Source organism: Talpa europaea (genome assembly GCF_964194135.1).
Source record: "Talpa europaea genome assembly, chromosome: 10".
In the NCBI taxonomy this organism is placed as follows: Eukaryota; Metazoa; Chordata; class Mammalia; order Eulipotyphla; family Talpidae; genus Talpa; species Talpa europaea.
In genome coordinates, this window is record NC_140077.1 from 29,806,014 (window position 1) to 29,824,551 (window position 18,538).

The 18,538-nt window shown below is 43.1% G+C and overlaps 1 protein-coding gene across 1 annotated transcript in view; it reads left to right on the top strand.

The window, feature by feature from the left end:
* VSTM4 (V-set and transmembrane domain containing 4) overlaps window positions 1-18,538 on the top strand; it is a gene marked incomplete at both ends in the record, with an annotated part of 76,695 nt that overhangs the window by 22,113 nt on the left and 36,044 nt on the right. The window contains 2 exons of the mRNA XM_084245658.1: window positions 3,735-3,803; window positions 12,011-12,118. Coding sequence (XP_084101784.1) covers window positions 3,735-3,803; window positions 12,011-12,118 — 177 coding nt within the window. The remainder of the gene's footprint in view (window positions 1-3,734; window positions 3,804-12,010; window positions 12,119-18,538) is intronic.

The window sequence follows — 18,538 nt, forward strand, 5'->3', positions numbered from 1 at the left end:
CCAGTGTGTACACTCAAGGCCCTGCACTTGGTGGGAGGAGGAGGCCCTTGCACCCTTGGGAGGCCCTTGCACCCCTTCCCTAATGGGACCCTTGGATGCAGGAAGGATAGAGGAGGATGGTGTACATGAATGGCTCCAAATGGGGCTCTTGGGGAAGCAGGACTGGCGTCACTCCAAGCAACTGGGGTGATAAGACCTTCCCAAGTGGGCACACACTTCCCACCCCTCACATTAGCTCTTTGTTGGGAGGCTAGTCTCAGAGCAAATGGCATGAGAGGGGGTGCCTTGAACAGGGCCGTGACCATATTCCCCTCACCCAGACGGGGCGGTGTGTCATCTCTACTCCTTCCTGGTGGGGTGATGGAGACAGGGGTGATTGGAGGTGGTCAGTAGAGGGTGATGGAAGTGAAGGCAGGGTTAGGCAGTGTTAATCTTCTTCCCCATCTGGGAAAGCCCAGCTAAGAGGAGTAGGGCTCCCACCCACCATCGTGACCCTGCTAGACAGCCAGTTGGTTAAAAGGCTGATGAATGCCTGGGAATCCCTAATCTCTGAGTAATTAGACTGGAACTGCCCTCAGGCATAGGTAGTTGTCAGACAGTAAGGACTGAGCTCCGCTGAGCTGATGCTTAGAAAGAACTGTGGGTATGAAAAGCTACTTGTTCCCTAATTGACTGAGAGTTCAGCTGGATCATAAAGTGAGGCAAACACAATTGAGCATATTGAATCTTGTTTTATTTTATTTTTATCATTATGAAATTTCTGTTTTAATTGAGGTAACATTGGTTAAGAAACTGTATAGGTTCATACTTCTTCAAATGTTTGTTGCCACACCTCACTTCCCATCAAAGTACTAATAACCTTCGATCACAGTCCCTCAGACCCCTCCATTCTCTACTCCTGTTCCCCTTCCCCCTCTGGTAAACTTAGTTCTGCTGTCAGAATGCAAGGGTTTGCTTTGGTTTTGTTTTGTCTGTTCCTTTGCTTTGTTTCTTTATATTCCACATATGAGTGAAATAATGCAATATTTGCCATTATAGTTTTGATTTGCATTTCCCTGATTACAAGTGATGCTGAACATTTTTTCATATGCCTGTACCTCACACCATGCACAAAAACCAACTCAAAATGGATTAAAGAACTAGACATAAGACCTGAAACCATAAAATATACGGAAAGAAATACAGGTGAAATACTACACGACATACACCTCAGCAACATCTTTACAGACACATCATCCAAAGCAGTGATAGTGAAGGCAAAGATAAATAGCTGGGACTACATCAAATTAAAGAGCTTCTATACAGCAAAGGAGACAGTAACCAAAACAAAGAGACACCCCACTGACTGGGAGAAGATTTTTGCAAATAGCACCAATGATTAAAGGACTGATCACAAAAATCTACAAAGAGCTGAAGAGACTCAACCAAAACAAAGTAAATAATCCAGTCAAAAAATGGGCAGAAGAGCTAAAAAAGGAACTTCTCCAAAGAGGAAATGCAAATGGCCAACATATATCTTTTTGAATTAGTGTTTTCATATTCTTTGACTAGATGTGGAATTGCTAGATCATATAGTAGATCAATTTTTAGTTTTTTTTTTCTTTTTTTAAAGACTTATTTATTCATGCATACAAGAACCAGGGCACAGGCCAGATGCATGGGAGGGTGAGAGGATCCACCAGAGACAGAGCAGGGAACAGAACAGGCAGATTGAATGAAATACATTGCTGAGGGGAGCAGCGGGCGAGACAGGAGAGGTCTGCTGTGCTATGTGGGATTGTTGCAGGCAGGCCAGGATCCAAGGGGCGCTGCAGAGGCTGCCGACAGCCTCACAGCGCTGTGGCCAACTGCTTGCACCACCAGGGGAGGCCGCAATTTTTAGTTTTTTGAGGAAACTCCACATTGTTTTCCATAGAGATTGGATCAATTATTATTCCCTCTAAGAGTTTATATAGCATTTTCTCTACATCTTACCAACACTTGTTTCTGATCTTCTTGATAGAGGTCATTCTCGCAGATAGAGATGATATCTCATTCCACCATCCTCTACTCCCTCCTCATTGTGGCTTTGATTTATATTTCCCTTATAATAATAAATAATTTAGAAAACAAGCAGAACTTTTTGGCAATTTTTATAGTGAGATGAAAATGAGAAGGACTGGGGATCCTGAGGTAAGGGAAAACCATGTAGGACAGACTATATAAAAAAGTGAAACCCAGCCTCTGACCAGGCTTAGGTGATCATCCCCAATCCCCCTGCTCTAATTTCCTACCAGAAAATAAAATTTTATCTAGTGTCTCCATGATTTTTCATATATGACATGTGACATTAAATAACAAAATGATCAGGTATACCAAGAGATAAGATCAAAAGCAAAAACATATAATAGAAACAAGCCTATGAGTGATGCAGATATGAACATTATCAGGCATGTACAGTCAAATAATATGATTAATATAGTCAAGAAATTAGATAACTAGCTGGAAAAATTAGAGAGCTGGCATAAATAGAAAAGAATTAGACAGTCTATAAACTGGAAAGCATAATATATGAAACGAAGTAGTTGATAGATGAGTTTAACAACAGTTCAGACACAGATGAATAAAAGATTAGTGATCTCAAGGTAGGGATAAGGTAGGTCAATAGAAAATATCCAGTGCTGACTTAGAGAAACAAACAAAAAAAAAGGGCAAATTCAAAATTGAAATCCATGGCACTAATAATACAGAAATTTGTGGGAGGGGAAGTAAGTAAGCTCAAATTTGCCATATCCCTTGCCTCTCATATTGATTCAATCTCTATTTCAACCACCTTTCTTTTTTTTTCTTTTTCAGGCCCTAGAATCTCTTTTCTAGAGCTCTTCAATGTGGCAGCCATTAACCATGTGTAGTTACTTACATTTAAATTAATAATTTAAATAAGAAATAAAATTACAAATTCAGTTTCTCAGTCCTGTGTGGACATTTCATTTGCTCAGTAGCCATAAGCAAGCCAGGGACTGCAGCATGCCTATGTTCTAGACATAGAACATTCCTGTCATTTCAGAAAGTTCTGTTGGACAATGATCTCATTCCCTCTTTTTAGATTTTTGTCCATGATGACATTACCCCTATACTTAGGACCTTTCTGTGGTTCTAGATCCCTTAGTGTGATATTCAGTGATCTATATAGTGTAGCTTAATTCTGTTTTTTTGCCTGTTGAAAGCAGGCCCAGTAAATTCAGTTTTCAACCATGGACTGAAAGAAGACAAAATAATCTGCAAATCAGATGACTGTCACTCTGTGTGACTATCTTGCATGGAGAATGGAGAGGTAGTGGATGGTCTGTATATAGGGATGTCCGGGAACATGCCCTACATTTTAGAAAGATGTTCACTCAAATGTTTTGATTCTTGGAATTCCCATTGGGGTTCTCTTTATTTTGAAAGTATTTGAGGGCAAGTGGGTCTTCTATTGAACTGACTTCTAATTTGCCATTTATTACTATTGTCATCGGCTTAACATAATAATGTTATTGCTTTAGTGTACCCACCACCAAAACACGTCATCTACCACCGTAGTATTTATTGAATTTTAAACATAGATAACTTAATTCCCTTCTCTGGTCTCTCAGGTATCTCAGTTGCTAGGCTTGAGCTGTGCATTGCCCTGATATTTGAGTTGTAACAATTAAGTATGGTTTTGCAACTGTGAAAACTGCTTCATGCTTTGTCATTTCTTTTTTGTCTTACAGTGATTTCCCTCAAAAGTTCTGAAGATTCATCCTTTGAGAAAAAGAGAGAGACCTGGGCAGTTTTTGATGGTAAAGCTTGCATATTTATGTATTATAAGATGTGCCCTCACTTTTAGATAACAGGAAAGGAATAGAACAGCAAGACAAGGCCCTACCATCTTAGTTTTGCTGCAATGTCAATTTGTTTCCTTTCTCTAAAGTTACTCAAGAGTAAGATGGGACTCTTCTGTCATATCAGCATATGAGTTTTGAAAGAGTAATAGTGGAAACTCCCATTTGCATAATTTGGGGTTGTTTGTTTTGTTTTGCTGCGGAATTCCTACTTCTACATCCTTGTGGATAATCATGACTTGCTAGGTCTTAGGTGCTGTCCTAAACACTTTACATATGTTAACCCACTTGATCATTAAGTAATACAAAATTGAAAAGCACAACCACCATGACTAATTCTATCTTTGGCTTCTTAAGGAGTTTGGGGTTCTGCAAATAGCTTGCAAACCCTAAGCAAGTGATTTTCAACCCATGTGAGAATCACCTGGAGAACTTTAAAAGCACTGATCTCTAGAGATTCCCAGATGATCCCAGCATTGATCCCAGATTCCCAGATGATCCTAGCCTAGAGAGCAGAGGTCCCTAAAGCTGGTCCCAGACCAGAAGCAGCAGCTGATGAGAACCTGGTACAAATGTACCTTTTTTTTTGGTCCTACCGTTGCTTATGGAATCAGAAATTCTGGGGGTGGTTCCCAGTTTTAATTAGACCTTGAGTGATTCTGATGTACCCTCAGACTTAAGCCTTAAAGCAGTGCTTCTCAACAGGAGGCAGTTTTGCCCCTCCAGGGGGCATTTGCCAATGTTTCACTCTGTTTTTGGTAGCTACAACTAGCATTTTGTTGCTGCCGACGCCCTTTGGATGGAAGCCAAGGTTGGTGGTAACATGCTATAATGAACTGGTCAGCCCCCCACAACAAAGAATTAAATGACCCCCCCAAATGTTAAGAGTGCTGAGGTTGAGATGAGATGCATTGTCTTAAAGTCGGGTACGTTTACAAAAATTTATTATCACAAAGTGGTGGGGGATTATGGCCATAACAGTGAAAAACTACTGCTTGAGTTCTCAGGCAGAGCCTTTGATCAGTGAAAAGCTGAAAAATGTTAAAAGGTGATGAGGAAAGTGTGAAGGAATATGTCTTGTGAAGGCATGCATTTACTGATGCTGACTGATCTTTCCAGAAGGGTCTGAGGAGATGAGTACCTTGGGGCTTCAACATTACCTTTTGTTAACGCAAAGGCTAAGGAAGGAGGGCTTACTAGGGGAGAGCACTTGGATTCAAACCTTTTCTAATAACTAGTTAAAAGCAGTGGATTTGTTTAACACACAACAAAGGGGCACCCAGGGACCCCAAGCTAGCAAGGATGCACAGTCTGAAGGGATTCTGCCATCTGTCACATAAAGACAAAGGAAGCAGACGCTTAGTGTGATAGATCTTAAATAGAATTAGAGTGTATAAGGAGGAGAGAGAAGAGAGGGTATTCTTAATAAGTGTTCTCCAGTATCCTCCCCCCTTCTCAAATTACCCATCCCCTCATGGGCAAATGCCCAACCAAACAGGGTCTACCTAAAGTGGTGCCACTGAGGCTCGAAAGCTTGTCACAAGTCTAAGGTGCCTTCTAGAAGGAAACAGTGAGAAAGGAGCAAGGCAATTCTGGGACAAAAGGAGTAAACAAAAGTATAAATCAACATAATGGCTGACATTATCACCGTCAAGGACAGCCTTCCCCTATGTCTCTCACCCACTAGTCGCCTTCAAGTGTCCCTACATGTCTCTCCTGCATGTGTCTCCTCCAAGTCCCCTCTCAGCAGTAAGTTCCAAGGTACAAGTCAAAGCCGGAGAAGCAAGAGCCCCCAGCTCACCTGCCTTCAGTGTCACAGAGCTTCACCTTGCCACTCCACTGGTCCCCAAACTCCCGGCAGCTGCTTATGAGTGGGGGTGGGGAACACAGTACCTTCCCTAACAGATTGAATCATTTTCTCTCTTTCTAGAAAAATGTAACCATATTTGTGAACATCGTGTGCTAGCGATAAGGTGTTACATGTGTAGGCCACTAGGATTTATTTTGTTGTAGTTTTATATATTTTGCTTTTCAGATCGTACTTGATTCCAACAAAGCTTCTTTGCATTCTCTGCCTTTTCCTTTATCCAATGACCAAGTACTTTCTAGCACAATAATTCCAAATCCCCTCTCTCAGCCCTTCATTCAGGGAATTCCTGCCATTAGCAAAGAGAAGCAAGTAACTTGACTCCTCCTCGTAGACTGAAGTAGAACTACATTTACCCCAAGTTTCTGGAGCCTGCATGTGAACTCCCTGCTGTGAGGTGGTGGGAGTGTGGATACAGGCAGTCCTGGGGCCCTTAAGTTAGGTCACTGGCAGCTCTAACAATGGGGACCCTACTTATCCCAAAGATGCACAATGATCTCCTGGGGGCTTTGCTAGTAGCCCGTACCCTGGGTTCCCCCTGACAATCTGACATCTAGGAAAGCATCAAAGAATTGGCACTTTATTAGCACTGGAGGTGTTTTCGATGTATGTGGCCTGAGGACTATTTTGAAATATCGCAGTACACATAAACAAGATGCAGTACGTTGAAGGATTGTAGAATTTAACCCTTGCAAGCCTTGCAGCATTGTGAGTGTCTCTAAGACACTTTATGTAACATATGATGATTCACATGTAGCCATAGACTGTCCGGATTACTGTCCATCTAATGCTACACAAAATCCATAGCTAACATGCTTTCTCTTCTCAACACAGAGAAAGCAGAATGGGAATTCTCTCTGTATAATGCAGTTTCCAGTATCTTTCCTTCTAATTTCAGCAGCAGCATCCATGTGTTTCATTTTGTTAACCCAGACCAAGTGTTGGTGAGGTCAGGGGTGCAGTTGAAATTCCCTGGCGCCTGATCCCAGGCCTTTGCCCTTTTGTTCTTGGACGGGAGAGCCTCAGTCAGGCTTGCGATGGATACCCATCCTCCTGGGGCTTGGCCCTGTCGAACAAAAAAAGACATTGTCAGGCCTCTCTGTGAGATGCTGCATTGAGTTAAAATCCCTCCGGGCTATTGCTCAGGTATTTTGCCCTGAGAAAGATGGTATTGCAGGCTAGATAAAAAAAAATTGAGGAAGTGTAAGTTTTCCTCCACAGAACTGAGGTCTCCTTAGCATCTGCATTTGCCCTGGAAGTCTACAGGATGACACTGACCTTCTTGATTAACTAGTCCCAGGACAGTAGGGTTCCTTGGATCTTTGTGCTGAGGAATGCTGGGGTCACTGGGTTTCAAAGCAGCACTGAATATCCCAGCCAGCTTCAGGGTTGCCCGGCAACAGGTGCCTTCTGCCTTTTGTTGGGGCCACACTGGCTTGGCTTTCTGGGAGGGAGCTGGCACAAACATTGGCACCCTGTCGCAGCCTCCCTGCTGCATGCATATCACTGCAGCCTGCCGGCCCTGGCCCCACCATCTGCTTCAGGGAGGCCTGGGCTGGGGGCAACAGGGAGACATTTTCTGCATGGTGATGCATCTGTGTCTAAAATTAATATTGGTGCTTTGGAAGTCCAATGACAAGAGACAAAACTGCACACGGATTCAAGGAATATGACAAGGTTTTTTAGAATTACTAAGAGTGCATAGGTATATGTGTTTAAAAGCTAATTGTTGATTTGGTTAATTGCAGATGCTTTGTTAAATTTGGATCTGAAGTCTTGGATTTAGCCTCCAGACAGCATTGTTTAGCCTGCTGAGTTTTAAATCCTTTGAGCCAACATTTGCAGTTAGAGAGGGGTTTACCTGAAAGTCACAGGAGAAGTCATAAGCTGTGGCAGCCCTGGGCTGCCTCTTGGCCTGAGAATGGCTACCTGGACCCGAGGGCAGCTATCTCTATGGGGCAGGGCACGTCTTTCTCTAGCTTGTCTAGTGCACCAGTGACCCCGGAGTCTTAGGATTTGGTGATCCTGATCCTGGCTGAAATGGCACAGGTTTTAACCTCTGTTTGCAGGGAAAGACAGGGGAGCTGGTTTTCATGTTTTGAGTAGATACAGCAGGGAAGTGGTCTTCATTGCAGTCAAAAGAATGCTTGAAGGAGATGAGAAAATTTTGGATCCTGGTTGCTGCCCAATCCTGGCAATCCCCAGTGCTCTTTCTGAGCTATAGAAGTTCCCGTAGCCTCAAGAACACAACAGAGGGCAAGCACAGCTTATCCTGTGCCTGTGGGACTTGCATGCGTGCGGCTGGGGCCTGCTGGCTGGTGTCCACAGCCTGGAGGGTCCGTGTGCTTGGTGGAGTAGCTGAGCCTTCCAGACTGGCCAGATGTTTTATGATTCTGTAACCACAGTTGCCTGTGGAGAGCCCCTCTATGCCATGTTGAGGAGGCTGTGATCTGCAGCTGCACCGTGGGCCTCTTGAAGTCCCTTACCTCCTGCCAAGAGCAGAACCTGCCACAGATGTCTGCAGTGCGCTTCTGTAGGATGCTCGTGGGGCAACCTCACTGCAGCCTTGACCCTCCTTGGTTCCTGTAGTCCCGAAACCAAGGAAAAAATTCTGATGAAGAGGTGAGCCATGCTGTCTCTCTGCTACAGTGGCACAGAAATGCCAGTAAGAGGTCTTCTCTCCACCCCAGGAAAGAACCTGAAACTAATTTGTCATTGCCTTTTGGTTTGGTCCATGTACCCACTTCTCCAGGACTCCTGTGAGGCAAATGTTGAGTCCACCTGCCCCATGTCGCTCTTCCTGGCTACGTAACCCATTGTTCACACTTCTTGTGCCAGAAAGAGCTCTGAACTGGACATTTGCTCTTTGTGGCCCATCCTGTGCCTGGTCATGAATCCTGTCCGGTGACCTCTGTTATTCCCCTCAGTTTCATGTTGTCTAAATGGAGGCGCAAGTCCCCCTTTAACTCTCCACACTTGTAGGGTTTGCTGCTGTATTAATCTAAAAGCCCACACATCCAAGCCCCTGCTGTTTATACAGAAAAGCAGCTTTGATTTTGGTAATAGGAGAGCTTTATCTATTTCATCTCAGCCTCCTCAGTTACCACTGAATACCTCAGTCTCTGAAATCTGGCTCTGCCTCCTCATCCCACTGAATTGGTTTTCCCCCAGGACTTTCCCAGGAGCTTCCTAGTGGGAAACCACAATGGGTGTTTTTCAGTGGCACTTGATGCTATTCATTCTGACAATACTCTCTTGGCTTCTGGAACTCTGATGTCAGTGTTCTGCTTCTGTGACTGGCTGCTGGCTCTCTATATGAGAGACTCTTCCTCGTTCCCACCTATGTGCCCTCTCTCTTAAGTATTAGAGCAGGTCCTCCCTTCTCCTGAAACTTTGTCATACTTTGCTTTCCACCATTTTTATTTTAGGTTCAGGTTTTTTAGTTGCCAGAATGGAAGCCCACTCCAACTAATTTATGCAGAAATGCTGACGGAACCTAAGACTACAGGAGTCGTTCCTGGACTCCAGGCACAGAGACTGCCCTGGGTCTCTCTGGGCCATTGTCCAGGGAGGGGAGAGTCTGATTCCCTCTCTCTCTCTCCTTCCTTCTCATTGACCATGGCCTTACATGCTTCTCCAGGCTTGCCATGGAAGCCGGCCACCTAGCTGCCTGCTTTTTTAGGTGAAGCATTTGAATAACTGCTTCTCTGGGTTCCCCAGGGCTTTACAGAGGTGCATTCCTGTTGACTTGGCCCTTCTACTTCAAGGAACTTAACCTTAAGAACATAAGTGAGAGATGCATTAAGGTTTAAGCTTATGAATACTCATCATAGAATCATCTATCATAGGAAAAATTAGAAACACTTGAAGTAGCCTGCGAGATATTAAGTCACATATTAATATGATAAACTCTTGTCATATTTTTGAGACAACTCAGAATTATTTTTGAAGAGTTTAATGAGAAAATGAGATTACATGATAAGCAATATAGGAAACTATATGTTTGTAATTTAAATATATATATATATGCAGATACATCAAAAAGTACTAAGTGTTAACAGTAGTTATCTCAGGGTGATGGAAGATTGATGACTTTTTTTTCTATTTTATATTCTTTCTATACTTTTATTCTCTATTTTTTTTTTGTTTTCTGTGTTATTTTAAATGTACCCCAGCACAGAGTTCCAGTCCTCTGGGGATCCCCTCTGGATCTCCCCCAGCTGGGTTGGGTCCCCCTCCTGTATGTTCCTAGTCCTGGGTACATGTTCCAGTTGCTGTCGGTACCATGCAGCCCTCTTATTTCTTGATGAGAAGACTTGTATTTCTTGTACCTAGGAGAGTGCTGAGTATGGCTGCTGATAAATGCCTTTTGGCTGAAAAAAAAAAATTAAGTCAGTGGAGAAACATTTTTGCCAAGTTCAAACATTTGCTAACTTTAAACATCTGTAGCATTTTGCTGCAATTAAGGTTAAAATAATGCTTTTGGCTTCCCTTTCACTTTTTGAGTAGTTTTGGCATTTAATCAATCAGTTTGGTAATAAAGTTGATCATTGGAATTTAAGAAATGGATGTATATGATTATGGCTTAATGTTTGTATCTCCCCAAATCACATGTTGGATTCCTAACCACTGATGGTATTAGGAGGTAGGGGACTTTGGGAGGTGATTAAGTCACGGGGGCAGGATTAGTGTCCTTATAAAAGAAGCTAGCATGCTCCCTCTTTTCCTTCAGCCCTCTCCCTCCACCCCACCCCTCTCCATGTGAGGATACCAAGAAAAGGCATCTTCAAACTCAGAAGAGAGCCCTTACCATACATCACATCTCTCAGAGATCTTGTAATTTTGGACTTTTCCAACTCTGCCACTGAGAAATCAATGTATTTTTTAATTTAAGCTATCCAGTTGATGGTATTTTTGTTATAGCAGCCTGAATTAATACATATATGAACATGGTTTAATTTAAAAAATTGCTTGAGTTAATTGTAACCTAACATGTATTCCTAAGGAATAATACAGAGAGAGTCCTTGTACCAGTTTGTAACCTTTACTCAATTTCTCTCAATGTTAGCATCTTGCAAAACTATAAAGCAGTATCTCAACCAGGATATGGATACTGACACAGCCAAGATATGTAACATTCCCTTCCCTGTAAGCATCCCTTATAGCCAAACCCATTTTCCTCCCCTATCACACTCTCTCCTTACCCTGTGGCAACTACTAACCAGTTCTCCATGTCTATACTTTTGTTATTTGAAGAATGTTCAATAAATGTTCAAAGGCTATATAGCATTTTGGGATTTTTTTTTTTAACTCAGCATAACTCTGTAAATTTATCCACATTGTTTCATGTAGTTTGTTTTCTTTTTACCACTGAGTAGTATTCCATGCACTCACTGAAGGACACCTGGACCATTTCGTTTTTGGCCATTACATATAAAGCTGCTATCACCTTGTATGTACAGGCTTTTATGTGAACTTAAATTTTCATTCTTCTGGGACAAATGCCTCAGGGTTGAATGGCAGTTACAGGTGTACCCTTAAGAAACTGCAAACTTTTCTAGAGTAGCTCTGTTGTTTTGCATTCTCACCAGCAATGTCTGAGTGACCAGGTTTATCTACATCCTTGCCAGCATTTATTATTGTCACTGTTTTTATTTCAGCTACCTTGCAAAGAGTTTGTGATATCTCACTGTGACGAAACCTGTTTTTCTCATTAGTTAAGGAAGTTGGACATCTCATGTGCTTATTTGCCATTTGTATATTCTCTTTGGAGAAATGTCTCTATGTTTCTGCCCATTTTCTGATAGGAGTTTTTTTTTTTCCTGTTCAGTTTTGAGAGCTTTTTATATTCTCAAAATTAATATATTGGGTATGTGCTTTGCAAATATTTTCTCCCAGTTTGTAGCTTGTCTTTATATGCTTTTAATATGGGTATTTTTTTCTTTTATATTTTCTTTTTTTTTTAAATTAATCTATTTTTTCTTACAATGTTTGCTTTCTTTTCTCAGGTGTGGCTATTTATAGAACAAAAAACTTTTTAATTTTCATGAAATCAAGCTTATCAAGTTGTCCTTACTAAATGGCACTTTTGGGGTCAAGACTAAAATTCTGCTTAATCCTGAATCCCACAGATTTTACCCTATTATTTTCCTAGAAATATTCCAGTTTATGTTTTACATTTACATATGTGGTTCCTTTTGAGTAGACTTTTTTTTTAAATGTATGCTGTGTATTTTATTTGGTGCATCTCCTCTGCTGTGGCCCATCCACCAGTAACCTCTGTGTCCTCACTTTCCAGATCTCTATATGTATGCTGTGCTTGTCTGCTGTGTGGGGATTCTCAGTGTCCTCCTCTTCACCCTGACTATCATCTGGCAGTCTGTGTTTAGCAAGAGGAAATCCAGAGGTAAGAGGATGGATAAGGTCATGTCTGGGATGGGAGCGCAACCAAACCACAGACAGGCGGAAGGCGCTGGGTAAAATATCACCTTGGTAGACAAATGCATCATAGTCAGGGATTACTTACTGCCATCTATTACTTTTATTGTTATTAATACTATTATTATTTATTGTGACTGGTGATCAAAGTGAATGAAAAGATGTATCTCCCTGAGATTTTGCTAAAATCAACTGTGAGCACTGCTGACATCTTTTAAAATCTCCCTTTCCATGAATCTCTTCCTTCCTTGGTTTCTGAAGGCCCTAACCTCATTCTACTTGAAGGGACTATAGGGTCAGATGAACCTCAGTTTGATTCTGGCTCTGCCACTGACACTGAGTTTTTAGATAAGTACTTAACTGAATGTTGCTTTCCTCATTTGTGAGACTGAGTCCTGTGAGTGTTCATAATCTAATTACAATGCCCATGCTGAGCCTGGCAGGCAGGTGGGTTTTAAAAAATCTCCCCCTCCCTTCATTTCCTGTCCAGTCTGAGTGTTGACTTTCTTCTGTCTCCTTCCTTGTCAGTGTCCCTGTTCCGGGGACTCTCTCCTCGGCCCCTCTTCGATTTGCTTGTACATTCCTAGTGACTACAGTTCTCAGGACTCTTGCCTCCCAGTGTTCTCTCGCAGTCCCCACTCTCAACAAGCCTCGAGTCCCCATTTCTACCAGCTCCTGTCCAATTTCTCTGAGATTCTGTCCCTGTGGACCCTTTCAGAATTTTCAAGATTGATGAGGACGCTGTGACCTCAGAGATAACCTGGGTAAGAACTGGCCTCTGGAATTAGACTAGTAGTTCAAATGGTAGGTGACCCTTCAATTACCAGCTGGTGACTTATCCACTTGCCTTGCTGTCTCCATCTCAATAATGGGGGAAAAGTTGTACACTAGATTTGGGGGTCATGATTAAGGGGCCACTCAGACTGAGAAATGGAGCAGTGTTTCCAGAGGTGACTCTCCCCAGGTCCCAGGAAGGGTAAAGGAAACCAGAAGATAGACCCACCCAGGAACAACTTCCCCCAAGAGCTGTTTCTACCCTAGACCTTACCAGACAAGGGGAGGAGACTTCATGGTAAGAGCTGCACCTGTGTCACCAACAGGAGTAAGATGACAGACTCAGGCACTGCCAATCCCTGAGATGGCCAGGAGAGAGCCAGGAGCATACGTTCCTCAGTCCTTTCCTCTCACCCCAGATGTTCTGCTGCTGTCTTCCTTTGGCTCCCCAACCAGAAACCCCAGGGTTGTGCATAGAACTCAGCCTGAGGGAGCCTGAACTGAGGGAGAAAGGTGAACCAGGAACTGGAGGGTTGGAGACACCCAGCACGCAGCCCCTGGCACCAAGAGACAGAGAGGGCTATAACCAGTGTGTCCCCACCACTTGTGACCTTCATGTATGGCTCTGTGCTGGACTTGCTGAGTTCATGCTACATGCATGTAACATGTGCTCACCCACCTCATCTACAGCACCCGAGACCTTCTTCTGTTTCAAACCCATGACTACTTTTATGAGCTCGTGGCTCATGTCACAAATGAGCAAATGCATTTGCCTCCCTTTAAGGGGATAGTGTATAAGGCAGGGGTGTCCATCTGACTCATTCTCCTTGGAATTTAACTCATGACAGCTGCTCAACAAATGGTGGACAAATGGGCCTGTTTCCCAGCTGCTGTGCTTCCAACTGTTGGAGTTTAGAAGCAAAATTAGGCTGGTTCCAGGCCTGTTTTGCTCTGAAGATACTGCTGCCTAGACTCAGGGGATGAGGGAGAGGCCTGCCTTGAGGTGCAGGCCCATTAGGCCATAGGCAGGGCTGAGGAAATGGAGCAGAGTGGTTAGGTCAGAAGACATCCTTCTCCCCAAAGGCCAAGAAGGGCAGATTGGACACATGCTGCAGGTCTCACATAGAGTCCCTAAGAACATGGACCCCAGCTGCTCTTGTCCCCCTGGAGTGGATCCCAGACAGTCACATGTGCACCTGTGCAGAGTCCCTACTGAGCTGTCCAGAGCACTTGCTACAGGACAGACCCCTCCCGGCCTCCCTGTGTTCTCATGGAATCCTGTCCACCCATCCCACGTAACAGCCGGTATTGCTCGCATTTTATAGAGAACCCAGATGAGGAACTTGAGAAGTTTTCCAATGAAACAAGAAAACACTCCCAATGAAACAGGGAGTGGCAGAGCTCGAGCCCCAGCCCCATGTGAAACCTGGCATGTTTCTAGCCAAGAAAATCTTAGCCATCTTGGTGCTGACCTTGCCAAGTAATTTTCCTTTACCCTTCCATGGCGGTTGTTGCTGCGGTCCTTCCCAAGCTGCAATTCATGATATCTGTACCTCCTCAGGAGCTTGACTTTGGCCTGGTTGTAACTGCCACCAGCAGGCTGGCATTCTCTAGCCCTGGCAAAGTGGATCCTGCCTCATGTAGCCTTGGGAGCCAGGTACCTCCCAGCAACAGCATGGGACCAAGGATAGGCCTCAGTATGGGGGGCCTTGTATCACTCTTACCTTGGTGTTACTCTAAGAGCCTTAAAACAACACTGACAGAACCTTTAGTACGTCTGGGGAGACCGGAGACTGCATTTCTGGTGAGACCCCAGCTGTTGCCTGGACTGCTGGTCTGAGGGCACACTTCGAATAGCAAGACAAAGAGCCAGTTCTCAAGTCTCTCCTATTCAGCACCTCTCTTTTACATTAAGTATTTCAAAAGGATCTCCTTACTATCTTGAAATGAAACTCATAGATAGGACATGCTACCTATACCCACAGAAGTCATTTTAATGGTCTAACTATAATATTAGGAGAAATAAATAGAAAGTGATTCTTAACAGTAAGACAAAATTTAGAGTTGCACCTTTTGAATAAATTTGAATTTCAGGAAGACAATATTCCTTTCTAGTTGAAAGGACTTGAAATATGGACAGACATAGGTACATATCTATGTTTGTATTTGAAATAAAGGCTAAGAATCTATGTGTATATATGAAGACTCAGTGTGTATGAGACTGGTGCAAGTATAGACTGACATAGATGTGCCTTAAAATCCAGGAGTGGCCCTGCTCATAATGATGGGATTTCTGAAATCCCAACTATTGGTAAAGTATCAAATCATTGCCAGGTTTTCCCATTCTTTAAACAGTCGTGCATTAAGATGGAACAAATATTCCTTGTGTTTATATATAACATGAGCTTAGGTCTCAGGCTCTGATGAATAGTTTGTCCCCTACATGAATATCAGAAGGGTTATTCTAAGTCATGAGGGACAAATCATTATTTGTGGACCACCTTACATATTGTTGGATGTCCTGCCTGTCTGCTTTCTGCCTACCAATTATCAGGTATTGTCCCCAAGCGGTGTAATAATCAGAAACATCCCAGGGAGCTCTAAATTGTCCCCAGTGTGTGGGACCATCTCCTCTGACAAGCATGGCCTTTGAGCAGATTTTCCCCAGATCTGATGCTCTGTGCATTGCATTGGAGGAAACAAGCCCTGCAGGAACTCTGGGGACAGACCCAGGGGAGGGAGACATGAAGCACATGGGACACTGTCTGTATTTGGGTGTGCTTCTGCCCTAGTCCTCTCTCTGGATGTAAGCCATTTTATTAGGTCCCAGATTCATAGCCAAGGAAATTGGGGCATGCAGAATAGAATACAGGTGAATTGCTCAAATATTGCACAGGATCCCAAATCTACCCCCTCCAGTTCCAAATCCTGTGCCTTTCTCTGCAGGACCACAACTGAAGCCATCCTTGGAGAGCCCTGTCACCACTGCAGGTGGGTTTGGGAAGGTTCAGTTGTCTTTATGGTGCCCAGAAAGGCAGCTCCTGGCTTAGAACAGTGACATTCCAGAAAATCCAGGTAAATTTTCAATGAGGAGTCCCATGTTTCCATTGAGGCCTGGGTCACAGGACCCTTCCCAACTCATTTTTGCAATGAAATTTGATTGTTTAATAACAAAAATAGCTTGGTGGCATAGAAGAGATCTGATCAATTTGGTCTTGTTTTAGATTGGTTAAGGCCCTTTCCTGTAACTTAAGAGTGTCCTTTCTTTTTTTTTTTTTAAAAAGAATGTTCTTTTTTTTTTTTTTTTAAAGATTTACTTATTTATTTATTTATTTAGACAAGCACAGGGTATAGTCAGAAGTGCGGGGGGGTGAGAGAATTCACCAGAGCCAGAGCGGGGAGCAGAGCAGGCAGAAGGACTGAAGTACACTGCTGAGGGGAGCAGCGGGCGGCAGGAGAGGTCTGCGCGCCATGTGGGACCCTCCTCCGTTGGCCGGGGAGCAGCCGGGGATCGAACCGGCACCATGGAGGCCTCGGGCAACTTCGCAACCCAGCGCTCAACCGCTGCGCCACCGGGGAGGCCCAAGAGTGTCCTTTCTTGTCGTTGAGTTGAGCTTTTATCCAGAAAATATACATTGGTAATCCCAAAATGTTTCAGGGATCTATTGCTACATAATAAACCACCAAACATAGTGGCTGCAGATAGCTTTTATTTGCTCCTGATTCTGAGTTGGCTCGACTGGCATGTCTGCTGGCAGTGTCACCTAGTGTCTCTGTGCAGCCTCATTGGAGTAAAGTGGATGTAGAGAGCCAGGGTGGCAGCTCTCTTGACCTGGAACCCACCTCTGACGGGCATGAGGCAGCAGGACTGGGGGACATTGCTTTCTCTACCTCTGGTCTCCCCAAGGAAGGTAGCTAGACCCCTGCATTGGCTCCCAGTGAATGCCTAGAATGAACACTGGCACAGTTGTCATGCTGCCATATTCCTTAGGTGACAGCAGTTGCTAAGGGCAGCTGAGATGGAAAGGGGAGTCACTTGATGGGAAGAGTGGTAGGAATCTGTGATCATCTTTAAACACCATACAAGGGAAATTTGATTGTTGTGTTTTCCCACTTCCAGACCCAATAGGAAGAAAAAGGGGTTCTTTGCTCAAGGATGAGTAAGGGACACACCTCAATCATTCCAGATGGCTAGGGCATAGTTAGTTGTGACTGCTGTGATCCCGAGGACTGGTGGTGCTAGAGGAGTCATTGGGCAAATACTAGTTCCTAAGGAGCAGGGATGGAAAGGAGCTGGGGAGAGGACAGGCCCCAACGGTGCTAGAGTAAGAGCAGGGTAGGACACATCCCCTTCTAGCAGGCTGGGCCCCTGCCCAGTTTCGTCCCCTTCACACGTGTTAGTCTGATGGGGCTGCCATAGAAAAGTACCTAAGTTGGGGGCCTTAAGCAATAGAAATGTATTTCTCATCGTTCTGGAGGCTGAAAGTCCAAAATCAGCTGCCGGCAGTGCTGTTCTTCTAAGGTCCCTCTCTGTGGCTGTTAGGGAGCTCACTTTTCCTTGTGTCTTCACGTGGTCTTTCGTCTTTGTGTGTCTGTGTTCTGCTCTCTCTTCTTGTAAGGACACCAACCAAGTGGGATTAGCGCCCACTCTACTGACCTCATTGTAACTTAATCTTTAACTCCCCTATCTCCAAATTCAGTATGTTCTGAGGTACTAGGGGTACAGGTGTCCAACAGATGAATTTTGGAAGGGTACAGCTCAGCACAGAACATGAGCTGTGTGACCTTGGGCAAAGTTGTTACCCTCTCTGTGCTTCAGTGTTCTCCACTGTAAAAGAGGTATAATGACAAAGTCATTCAAAAAAATTAAATTGGAATACACATTTGGGTTTTCAAGCATTCTTGCTTGCTTAATCCCTAAAATAATTCCAAAAACTATTTATTGTTTTTTTGTTGGCAGCAAAATTTCTTTATCATAAGTGTAAATTTTTGCAGAGGATGTAATTTCTAGAGCATCACAAATATTGACAGCTTAAAATGAAATGGTTATATGTCTCTTTTACACTTAAATGTCATGGATTTAACAACCACTTCTTTTGGCTTAAAAAGACTACATAAGAGGAAAAAAGACTCATGAACCAACTTTAATTGCTAGAAATTTTATATTATTTCCTTTTCCCCTTGAACTTTTTCTTTAATCCACTTTCCTCACAATGAAAGCCCTTTATTGATCATCCTATTATACGTCTCTGTCAAATAAGTGTGTATAAAAATTTAATTAAGAATTTTACTTCCTTATTCCATAAGTCTCTAGGTGTTAAAATACCCTTGTTCTAAATTGAATTATCAGTATTTCCCAGTTAGTAAGATTTGGAAGATTGTGACAAATAATCAAAACCACATAAATATATTATAAATTTAGATAAATAATTAATAATCATAAGAAGTAAAATTTATTGGAAATGTATTTTTATTGAAATGGATTTTTAGTTTTACTTCATATACCTTTATATGTATTTGCTTAGTAATAGTATTCAATATAAAAAGAGGTGGGGATAGTTGAAGGTTTCTTATACCACTCAATATTTTAAACTACTTTTGAGATATATTTCAA